Source organism: Sesamum indicum, linkage group LG3 (assembly GCF_000512975.1).
Source record: "Sesamum indicum cultivar Zhongzhi No. 13 linkage group LG3, S_indicum_v1.0, whole genome shotgun sequence".
In the NCBI taxonomy this organism is placed as follows: domain Eukaryota; kingdom Viridiplantae; phylum Streptophyta; class Magnoliopsida; order Lamiales; family Pedaliaceae; genus Sesamum; species Sesamum indicum.
Window position 1 is genome coordinate 21,150,685 of NC_026147.1, and position 12,187 is coordinate 21,162,871.

At 33.9% G+C, this 12,187-nt stretch overlaps 2 protein-coding genes across 2 annotated transcripts; one reads left to right on the plus strand and one right to left on the minus strand.

Moving 5' to 3' along the window:
• LOC105159061 (sucrose transport protein SUC4) lies at positions 654 to 4,023 on the minus strand. Its single transcript, XM_020692539.1, is given in 6 exon segments — positions 654 to 1,075; positions 1,355 to 1,398; positions 1,477 to 1,540; positions 1,973 to 2,709; positions 3,483 to 3,673; positions 3,675 to 4,023. Coding segments are annotated over 6 exon segments (1,452 nt in total). The 5' UTR covers positions 3,908 to 4,023; the 3' UTR covers positions 654 to 892.
• Positions 10,287 to 11,329, plus strand: LOC105159062 (protein DOG1-like 4). The gene has a single exon (XM_011075998.2). It carries the CDS (start codon positions 10,294 to 10,296, stop codon positions 11,116 to 11,118), a length of 825 nt encoding a protein of 274 aa, XP_011074300.1. The 5' UTR covers positions 10,287 to 10,293; the 3' UTR covers positions 11,119 to 11,329.

Genomic DNA, 12,187 nt, shown 5'->3' on the forward strand with positions numbered 1-12,187 from the left:
TATATATGGTGAATAGCAATTTATCCCCCTGTGATATTAAAAATGAGCAGGTAATTTGCTCATTTGTGATATCACAAGGAGGTTGCTTGCATTTTTCCCTATATATATATCTGTGTGTGTTTTAACATAATACTACTACATATTTTTTGAGAATAATATTGCTGAAATATTGAAATTATTTTTATAATTTATATGTGCATGTTTGAGGCTCTAAAATATTAAAATATTAAAATGTATATTTCTTATATATACACTACAACTATAATTATTTTAATTTATAAAAAAATATAATTTATGTACTATACATACAAATATATTTTTTATACACAAATATTTTTACGATCTTTGCGTGCATGTAACAATAATCTTTTATGCTTTAAATTATATTACGAATAAGAATAAATGTATACCAACACATCACATTTCAAAAAGAAAAGCAACTTAAGGGTACAATCAGCACAACAAAACAAATAGTGCACTGGTATCAAAAACTGCTATTTGTGAGTAAAAAGTGCTTTATATGTATATACATATATATATATATATATATTTGTGTAGATGTATAAATATAGTCCACAAAATATACCTGCAATTTATGCATACTTTGATACATGAACAAATAAAAAAAATATATGATAAAAAATATTAATATGTATTAGCTATTGTGTTTAAATTACGTACTTTGATCACTTTTAATACGTACCTGCGTCCCATGATCAACAACAAAGAGCAAAGACAAGGGAACAACAAAGAGCAAAGACAAGAGAAAAGGGAACAGTTACGACAACATAGCACATACTTTTTCGTGTGTTATACTGCTATATACTATCAACTACTGGGTCTCAGAATGCCAATCTATAACTAAAGATCTTGAATATATTACTCAACAGTCTCAATTTACAAAGACAGGTACCTGAACGATGGATCTTGGAGTTTTTTCGATCCTTGTTCGAGGAATAGCCAAGATGGCTATAAGCCCACTAGCAAAAGCCGAAATTGCTGCAATAAGTAAGGCAGGTGAGTTGCCACCACCAAACAGTTGATCCCAGGGTCCAGCTCCAAGGGAGACAACAATCTGTGATCAAATCTAAGCAGATAAGTCTTTAAGAAGAAAAGAAGCATCGTCAAGAGAATTCTTGAATACTTCCAGGATAAAAGAAAAGGAACCAACAACAACATTCAGGGTTTAGGCTAATGCTATGTCTATTATCAAAGTAAATAGCATTATGACAATGCATTATGCTGGCATATGTTAGAATTATATCAATCCAACAGCCTCCAAGAGCTAAGAATATTATAGAGATAAATGAGGCGGAAAAAAATCAAAATGGTTAGAAACCAGAGAAGGTTATACCTGTGGTATCACAATTGCCAGATTCAGGACGCCCATGGACAACCCTGCATGATTCGCATAATTATTTAGAATGTTATACCACCAAACATCTATCTATAAATCGAAAGCACGTCCCAACTAACCTTGGCCCAAGCCTAAAGCTTCAATACGAGTAGAGACCAATGCATATGGAACACTATATGTTATCTGCACAAAGGTCAAGAAAACATGTAAGAGATTTCGTCAGGAAGCCATAAGAGAACGGAAATCCTCATATGCCTATTCCTAACACTCACAGCCCTTAATAATCTTCCTAGTTACATACATAAGAAGCTTCGGCTGCTGCATCTACTGAATTTTCTATACTAAAGCCCAAAGTTATTTCCTGAATTTGAACAGTACAAGATTTTGCTCTTGGTGAGATATCAACAGTGAGACAAATAGTTAGGCTTTTTGCCTCGATTCAGCAAGGTGAATTTACAATCTTATCCAATGTTGCATGTTCCTATACATGGGCAAGTGAAAAGATCTAGGCTGATGTTCTGAGAAAGATTCCTTAATTTGTTCAGTATACAGATTCTTGTAGCTGATAAGATGATCCTGACAGGCGACAGCTTCAGAAATAATGCAGCAACTTACAGCTAATGGAACGCCAAGCAATGCAAATACTACTAGGGCAGCAATGACAACACCATCTGGAGGAAGACGGTCATCAATATTCAAGTTCATCTTGATAGCAGCAATAGCAAGCATTGCCACAAAGCAGAGAGACATAAGAATATTTGAAAGTCCCCATGTAAAACCGGCACCCCACTTTCGGCAGAGCTTCTCCATAAGCACTGATGTAATCCCAAGGATAACCGAGTTCAACATTAAGCCCAGTGAACCCATTCTTACTCCAATGCCATAATTCGTCCCTTCATTCGGTTTTCCACCATAAACTTCGCGGCCCATCCAATCAGTGTCAAACAGAAGAAACGGGAACCAGCCGATCCAAGTTAGCGCAGTGACAAGAAGGATAATCCAAACAGTACCTGGGAGATATCTAAAAGTTCCAAAAAGTTCCCATAGAAAAGCTTCATGGTTGGAAGAACCTTGAGACATTTCACCAGAATGAGGGGCAGTGAACCTGGAAATTAGGGGCTGCTCACGGGCTGCTGATAGGCTTATGCAGGTAGTTATAAGAATAAAAATAATGTCGATGATGAACGCTGCCTTCAAATTAGCACAGCTAACATTGCACGCAGAAGTGAGCGTGAATGGCAAAATCTTGAACCAGTTACTGTAGGATCCCGTAGCAAATCCAAGAACATTACCAACAGCCATAAATAGGGAGAAATACGCATTCGCTACTCGAGTTCTCCTATGATCCTTGCCTAGCATTACATAAATGACAAAAGATCAACATCTACCATTTCAAAACTTGTTCTGAAAGCAATAAGAAATTCAACATAGATCACCATGACACATAGGAACATGACCAATGCTAGGAAACAATACATAGACATATTACCTTGTAGGAATCATTTCTTCAAACAATATGCATTATAACATCCAAATTCTTTTCATTAGGTACGACCTAGACAGGCATCATTAGTTCCTTGGCCAATCGTTAAGATAAACATACCACCTTAGTTTCCTTAGTTGTCAATTGATAATAATAGTTGCTTGAACAAGAGAGCACTTCACAGTTCTACACCATTTTGCCTTATTGTCAGAATATGGTGGTTCCAATGTTAAATCTTAAAAGTAGGAACAAACATCTTTTACCAAAGTCATGCAGTGATGGATGGTGATTTGCAAACACTGAAAATCTTCATAGCAGCCTCCATGAGCATGAGAAGCCGACCAAACATAGTTTTAGCTTCAAGGAAGTTCCATCAACCCGACCAAATCTAAACTCATGGACGACAAGTGAAAAGAAGTTCACACTTCACACCACTCTCCTTGCGTGTAACCCGAGTAGCAGTGCCTAAGTAAATGATGACTAATGTAGATGTAAGAATTTTTAGAGTCTAATTCCTGCTAACATACTGTCATCAACTCATAAATATATCAGCTCGAGAAACATAGAACTAAATAAAAATAAAAAGCACTGTAAAGAATCTAAATATATGGTATAAGCAACTAAATGCACACAGTAATTTACCCGTCAGATCAGCCAGCAGAGCACGACATGGCCCCTGAGTCATATTATTAGCTACATCAAGAAGCCAGAACCCGATAACAAACGCCACCACGGCGCGCGTTTTCTTCTGCCCGCGATCGCCAAAGAGCCAGCCGATGTCAGCTGAGTGGCCAATAACAAGAACGGCGACTACGATGGAAACGGCGCCGGCCCAGCAGCCCCGACAGTGGGCCGCAAAGCCAGATGATGCTAGCCCAGGCGTGAGGTATGCCGAGCTCTTGGACGTAAGGGGTCAATAGGGACAGCTGGAGGGCCCACCCGAACTGGATTCCGCAAGCCACTGATGCTACCCGGAGGAGTGTCCGCAATTTCACTCTCCTCGGCCTCGGTGACTGGCCCGGCCCGCTGCAACTAGCTGGTTGCCTCTCCGCCTCCGGAATCGTCATGCTCCGGCCTCAAAGAACCGGCGGTGGTACGGGAAAGAGCGACGGAGAAAGGTGAAGGTGGTGGCTGGGGGAAGGAAAGTGATAGTTAAGAAGTGAGGGAAATGCCCTTTACTTTTTTTAATTGATGGGATTAAAAGGGATCAGATTTTTTATTAGTTTATTTACTTTATGAATTATTGAATGATTACTGTGTAATAATTTTATATTATATGTATCTTTTACAGTTGTTATAAGGGTTAAAATTCGTAATGTCATAATTATTGCACAATAGTACAAAAATTATCAATGTCGCCTTGTCATTTTACAAAGTATAAAAAATATTAAAAGTATTTAAAAAAAAATTTATATTAATCCTGATTGACGTATATTTAATTTATTATAAGTTAAATAATTATTTTTATAATTAAAATATCCTAATACATTTTCACATATTAATTGCTAACATATACAAGATAATTTAATTAGAAAAATATTATTTGACCTGTAATAAATCAATAATCAATAATTAGTTGATAAATATATTTTTATTTATTTATTATTAATATTAATAAATTCAGTAAATTTTGATTAATAAATAATTTATTTATAAAACGAAAATAAAATTTAAAAATGATAGACGTGATTTTTTAAATTACACATAATTTACCTATAATTATATCAAATCTCATTTGATAAAATTGCAATTATCCCAAAAAAAAAAAAAAAAAAAAGTTGTCGTAACGTAATATGCTTGTCATTTTGCCTGTCCCTCGCCGCCGACTTCTGAGCCCATGGCTCTCGCCCCTTCTCTACCTGCTGACGATGAAATCGGCCGTCGTCGCTCCCTCATCTCCCTCCCCAATCCCGCCCTTGATTTGAAATGAGATATTAACGATAAAAGTGAAAGAAATAATCAAGCAATTGTGAATATTAAAATTCTACTCCTTATTTGCCACGAAAAAGCAAGTGCGCAACCTCAAACTGTGGATGGAGAAACAGAGATAGAGATAGTTCGGAGTGAAGTATGGGAAAATCAAGCCCAAGGGGATTGGGTTTTGAGTGGTTTAAGGCATGAGGGTGGAATTGTAAATACCGTTGAGTTCATTTCAAATGATTGAATTATCCCCTAAATTTTTAGATTTCGTTCTTTTAGTACTAACTGTTGTGATACGTTATTTTTATATAAATTTAATATATAATTTTTTATATTTAAATATATTATAAATAAAAATAAAATATATAAATTAATACATTATATTATTAAAAAAAGAAAAAAAAAAGCTTATTTATTAGTTCTTATTAGTTGAAAGTTACTTTTTACTTTATAAAAAATTAGTACGACGATTTCACTAACAGTCGTTTGTGAATATAGAGTCTTTTTTTTTTATATATATTAGTATAACTATTGGAGATGGAGGATCGAAGACAACTTGAATTTATTTACTATATGCATGTAGAAACTTGAATTTATTTATTATATGCATGTAGAAATAACGGTTTAGTATTTAAAAAAAAATGATAGCAGTGAATTACGCATTTTAGTGACGATGAATTTATTATTTAGATAATAATTATAACTAAAATTAGGTATATCTCAAAAGATCTCATACTCGAAAGGTCGTCACGTCAGTCGTTCCTTCGGTATTTTTTAATTATTAAAATAACAAAAAGCCTAAAAAAACAGAAATACATAGAAAAAGTAAGGTTGCAAACTTTGTCATGAAACTATTGGGTAAAGCATACGTGCGAGAGCGTTGTATCTTTTATTCCCATCCATTGAATCAATGTTTAGTTAAAGTGCGCCTTTTACTTTTGTTTCATCATCATTACTCAACAATAAATATACGCTTTTGTGGGTTTGGAAGGACAAGGAAAAAAAAGACGCCAACCACGATTTCGTAAGTGGAACAAAAAAAATTAAAAACGAATAAGGTTTGTTATACGCAGGCCCTCTAAAAGCACTAGATTATACTTTCAAAAAAAAGAATTATATTTGTATTTTTTCTGAACAAGAAATATTGATATTAACAAATAAATTTACATAAATTTTTAATTTTATTTCTCATTTTACAGCCAAATGTATATCTTTTTACTTATAAAGGACTAAATGTAATATATATATATATAGTAATATTAACATCATAACATTTTTCCTTTTATAAGTACAAAATTATTACATGAGAATGTTAAATTATGGATAAAATTGAAATTGTATATAAATTTTTGCTAACGTCAGCATTTTTTGTCAAAATCCTAATGAAAGTGAATTTTTGAGACAAGTGTAGGTGTAATTTTAAAACGTCTTTAGAAAGTAGTGTGATCTTATATTTTTATAAAGGGTTTAAATATAATTAATTCTAAAAAATATATTGAATCTTTTATTTTCTATTATATTATCAAATGCTATACACATAATATATATATATATATATATATATTAAATGAAATAGAAGAAATAATAATAGAATGTAAAGCTTATTTTATATTATAAAGTTAAGGTAGTGAGACATTAGTCACCGTTTCATTATGGTTATGGAAGTTCGCTTCCTCAAAATATAAAGCGGACCAAAATCACTATTACAACCAACTTTTTGTTTTCTTTTGGATTGTTGTAACAAGTTTATAATGTATGTTTTGTTTAAATTAGTATAAGTCATCATACCATATTACATATCTGATGGCGTACGACGTGGGCGGTGTTGGATTACGCGAAATGCTATCTTTGAATTCTTTTTTTTTTTTTTTTAAGTATTTTGTTGTGTTTTGTGAAAATAAAAAAAAATAAATAAAAGTCTATATTGATTGTCAAATCATGTCTCTTTTATATATATTTATATATATATGAATGTTAGTAAGTATTGTATTTTATATATGTTTTGGGAGATAAAAATTACTATTTATTGTCATATCATGCCTATTTTATATATATTTATATATATGTGTATATTTATATCGAATAAGAGAAAAATATCAAGATAAAATATTGGATATATTTTGGCCCTCATTCGGATATAGCCTAAAAGCGAAACCAAATAATATGTTCTGCTTTCAAAAGTTCTATGTATTTATCTTTAAAAGACATTTCACTAATAAAAAACAGGTTTTTAGGGCTTATAAAGCATTCACGAAATACTTGTCTATATCATTATCTGTCTTTAAAAGATGCTCCACTAAATTTTTTTTTTTGAAAATTTTAGGTGTTGGGAATTTATCCCAGCAGTGAGACCAATGAAGAAATGCAATTATTATAGTGAAAGATAAATCAATATAATAACGGTTACAAATTAATAAGGTCAAAAAATAACAACGATAAATAATTTCAATTCAGGGAGCCAGATCCGATGGGGAAGCCTACAGCCACAAAGGCCGGCAACCCAACCACCAGTTGCTCACCCATCAAGGGACGACAACCATCAAGGAACACATGGCCACCAAGAAACCATTGAACCACTCAGGTTCGCCTCTCTCATTTCTACCACTTATTTCTCTTGTTTTTCTCTCATCATCTTTTCTCTCTCGTTCTCAATTATTTTTTCTATTTTTCCTCTCTTTTCTTGCACTCTTTTTCTTTTCAATGGTAGTGAATAAATAAAGAAAAATCATTGATGATGACACAAAAAATCGAGAAAGTGGGGAGAAGATGATAAGGGATAAGAAATTCGATCAAGGAAAAAAAATATGAAGGGAAAGGATTTCAACTAATTTTAAATGGTAATTGGATTGGATAATGAGCGGATCGAATCAAACCTTTTAAATGATAGATTAAAATTGTAGGTTTAGACCTATCGAATTTGAATCTGAGCCATTTTCCATTAGGACTTATAAAACATTCATCAGACTCTTGTCCGAAACGAGGGGTTTGTGAGATGCCCGTAACCTTATCTCAACAAGTTTTACCGGAAAATGTCTTTGTACGCCTCTTTTTCCATGCTTTGAGTTTGGGCCCGTCTGAACGGCACCGTTTGTTTTTATCTTCTTTGGTGGTCTCACTTCAAATTAAACAATACCCTTTTGAGTTCCTTTTGCAACCATCAGATAATGTCATTACAAACAAACCCCTTCCTCTTTCTATTTTTGGGATTTTCTTTCTACAAATTAAACCCAAATATGAAACATATTTGACTAAGAAATATAAATTATCAAAAGACATAATAGATTTTTTGACCACATCGACAAATATCAGAGGACAACCATTATGTCAAATTATCGAATTGTTCATGATCAGGAAACGTCAACCATATTAAAATAATTAATTAAAAGAGATAACAGATTCTTTACCCACATCGACAAATATCAGGAGAGAGCCATACGATTCTAATGATCCTCTCAAATTATCGAAGCGTCCATGATCAGAAAACGACATCTATATAAGATTAACTAATTAAAAGACAAAACTACATTTTCTATATTTGAAATCATTTTGGGATTGATAATTAAGCTTAACTAAGTTGATAAAGTTGAGGCCCCCATGACCTTAGAAGTCATGAGTGCGAATTCCATTATATGTATAGAACGTTGTTGTACTGTATATAGTAAGTTTTGTTTAGATTTTATTTATAAATCTTTTTTTATTTTATATATATATATAAAATCATAAAACGTTGACATCTACTTGCGGGACTCATCAATCACATTATCCAAATACGGATGTGAAGATCCCTTTGCATGATAGGCCCATTGGACCCTTCCCCTTTCTCGGCTTTGTTGCTTAGTAGGATTGGGAATTGGATTGCTCAATGTGGATACCTGTGTTTTGTCACAACCTCATCGGATGCGAACTGCCCATATAGACAAGAGCTGGATATGAGATGTAATTGTTGGATATGTATTGTAAATTGTCCATATAAATAATTTAAAAATTACGAGCTGGATATGAAATATAAATCGTCAACATAAATGATTCAAAAGGACGAGCTGGATACGAGTTGTCAACTGTCGATATAAATGGTTCAAAAGATACGAGCTGGATATGAAATGTAGTTTGTCCATATAAATGATTCAAAAGACATGAGTTGGGTATGAGTTGTAACTGCCGATTTAAATGGTTCAAAAGATACGAGTTGGATATGATATATAAATTGTCAATATGAATGATTCAAAAGACATGAGCTGGATTGAGTTGTAAACTGCTGATATAAGTAGGCTAAGAGACATGAGCTAGATACCAAATGTAAAGTGCCGATATCAATAGTCCAATAAACACGAGCTGGATATAAAATTTTACAACTTTCTTATAATATCATTTTAAATTTCAACCCCACTGTTCTAAACGTCACAGAATTTCAATATCGATGCGAATGTTCTTTAACCCTGATATTATGGATGCAAAAAAATTTTCATTTCACTTCATTGCCACATGGATTTATATGTAAAATATCGATATATTTAGTTCCAAAATTTTTTAAAGAAAATCTTCATTCCGTGTATTTAGACGATAGGTATTTTATGGAAAAAGACCACGTGTGTAAAAAAAACATGGCCGTTAAATCATACATCCAACAGTGAACAAAAAATAAAATTTTTCGTAAAGTTATTGGATTAAAAGTGAAATTCTTATTAAAAATGGGATCAAAACTGTAATAGACTCTAGGTTGGGAGTTTGATGTAATTTATAGGATTCCCCACAAAGAGTGGGTGGGAAGACGTTATTGCCCTTGTCTCGTGGGTTAGAGAGAAGGCGACAAAACTTGTACACGTATGATGTTCTTGTAGGAAGAGGGAGGGGTACAAGTTACAACCCACCACCGCTTCCCCCTCAGATTTTTATTTCATTCTTACCCATTAAGATATTGTATGAACATCTCCCCAACTCCAAGAAAACAAATCAAACCTCCTTAATCCCTAAGAATGCCCCCAACACCACGTTTGGTATACACACAACAATTTACCTAAATGGTAATAATAAGGGCTACCCAAATTCAAAATGAGATTACAAAACAAAAAATTTCTATAATTTGTCTCGAGAATATACGAATTCGATCGATTATTCTTGCTGCCAAATTTTAATACATGGCATGTTTTGATGTCTTATACATATTAAAATCGCAATATATGATATTATGATGTTATTCGATTGTTTCTCGAATTTTGTAATGTTGTTGTTCTATTTTATTTATTCAAATGTAGCATACTTTTTCTTTATTTTAATACATCAAAATATTTCTTAAATTTCGTAATGTTGTTATCTTGAGAAATTAATCATTGAATTATGAGAAAAATATTGTCTATAAATGTTTTGTGCATAACAACATATGTATAATATTTTTTCCTAAATAGAGGATACAATATCATCTTTAACCTACAAAAATATATATTAAATGATATAAAAAAATAAAAAATTGGACCCGAATTGTCGGATTCTCTTTTTATTATTTATTCTTTGACATTAAAATTTATGTATTTTTCATATGATGAAACTTTCCTGGTTGACCAAACAAAACGTAAGTAGACCTCCACGTTTTGGACGCTCGAATCCACCGATGTATATATACCTCGTAATTTCTCGATTACGGTTACGGCCTCCAAGAAATGCCCACATGGCAACTGATTCCAGTTTCACTTCCTTCTTCGAGCGCTGGCTTTCCCGGCAAGAAGCTTTTCTCCGGCAGCTCGAAACCCTCCACAGACACCGAGAATGCAGTGAAATAATCCCCCAGGTTTTCTCGCATTACCAGGAACTCTACCGCGAAAAATCCAGGGCCGCCCACGCCGACGTCTTTCTTCTGCTCTCCGCCCCCTGGCTCACCTCTTTCGAGCGGTCTATGCTGTGGATTTCCGGGTTCAGACCCTCCATTCTGTTTCCAATCCTCGTGAACTCGGTGGGCGGGGAACTGTCCGCCGAGCAGAGGCAGAGGATCGAGGCGGTGAAGGCCGAGACGCGGCGGAAGGAGAGGGAGATCACCCAGGCGATGGCTAGAGTTCAGGAGACCGTGGCGGAGCAGCCCCTGTATAGTCTGATGAGGAAGTTCGGGAAGCTGGTGGACGGCGAGGTTACGGAGTTCGACACGTCGATGGATCGGCTGAAGGCGGCGATGCTGGTGGTGGTGGAGAATGCTGACGCCCTTCAGGGGTGGACGGCGGTGGAGGTGGTGGAGATTCTGAGCCCAGTGCAGGGCGTGAAGTTCTTGGCGGCGGTGGCGCGGTTTCAGCTGCAGTCGAGGAGGTGGGGAGTGGAGAAAGATTCAGAGAGAGAGAGAATGGCGGTAGATGAGGCATTGCCGCCGCCAGCCTGATTTACTGTTGGAATATGACACGCATTAGCTTTCCCTTGTTTTAATTTAATAATTTTAGTGAGTTTTATTATACATTTTAATTGCTGAGAATTATGTTTTCTTCTTTCTTGTTTTACCTTAAATAGCTCTAATTTTGAAATGGGTCGGCAACAAACCACTTCACCATAAATTAGTAATGTATTATTTTCTGTTGCTAAAATAATATTATTTGTCTTTATGTCAGAAAATTTTGGCTCTTTTTCATGAATTTCATTGACACACGATATTGGAATTTTTTACTGGAGCATAATTGTCTTTGGGCCTTTTAATAGTGAGTCCTAGTAAAGTTTCAGACAAGGTATTTTTTTGAAACAAGGAAATGTTCTACACTTTAAATTGTTTTTATAGTCTTCATCCATTTTTCTTCATCAATATGGATCAAATAATCCATTGTTTGTACATTCATCAATTGCATTCTACCCTTGTTTTTATGTAAAGGTCTCTATCTTTCCAAGGTGGATTCTGATTCACTTTTTAAGAAGGCATTTCTTGCTAACAAGTCATTCTTGCAGCAAGACCGCATTCTATTTTATTAGTTAAGATGATGATAAGCTACGTATTGATTTTATACCGTACTTAAGACTAATTTTCTCCTAAAATAGAGAACACATGCTTTTATAATAAATAGGTTGAAAAAAACCTACAACGAGTCTTTTTTCTGTGTTCTTGCTAACCACATAGGAATCGAGGGGATTAAAATCATAATTTTTTATTTTGATTATATACATATAATAACATCAGATCAGATTCGGAGCAAATTTGTCCGAATTTGAAACTTTGACTTGTAACAATGTTTTGGACCCATGACCTAATTCATCCAAGTTTAGGGTCTAATGGGTTGGATGAGCTGGAAACAATTAATTTTGTTTTAAAAATTAAAATTTTTTAAAAACTATTACGAACACAATGTTTTTACATATTTGAAACAGTATTATTGAATGATTATTTTTTCCTTTTTGTAACTTATATGTGCACATTCAACGTTTTAAAATATAAAAATTTTATATATAAAACCACAAATAATTTTATA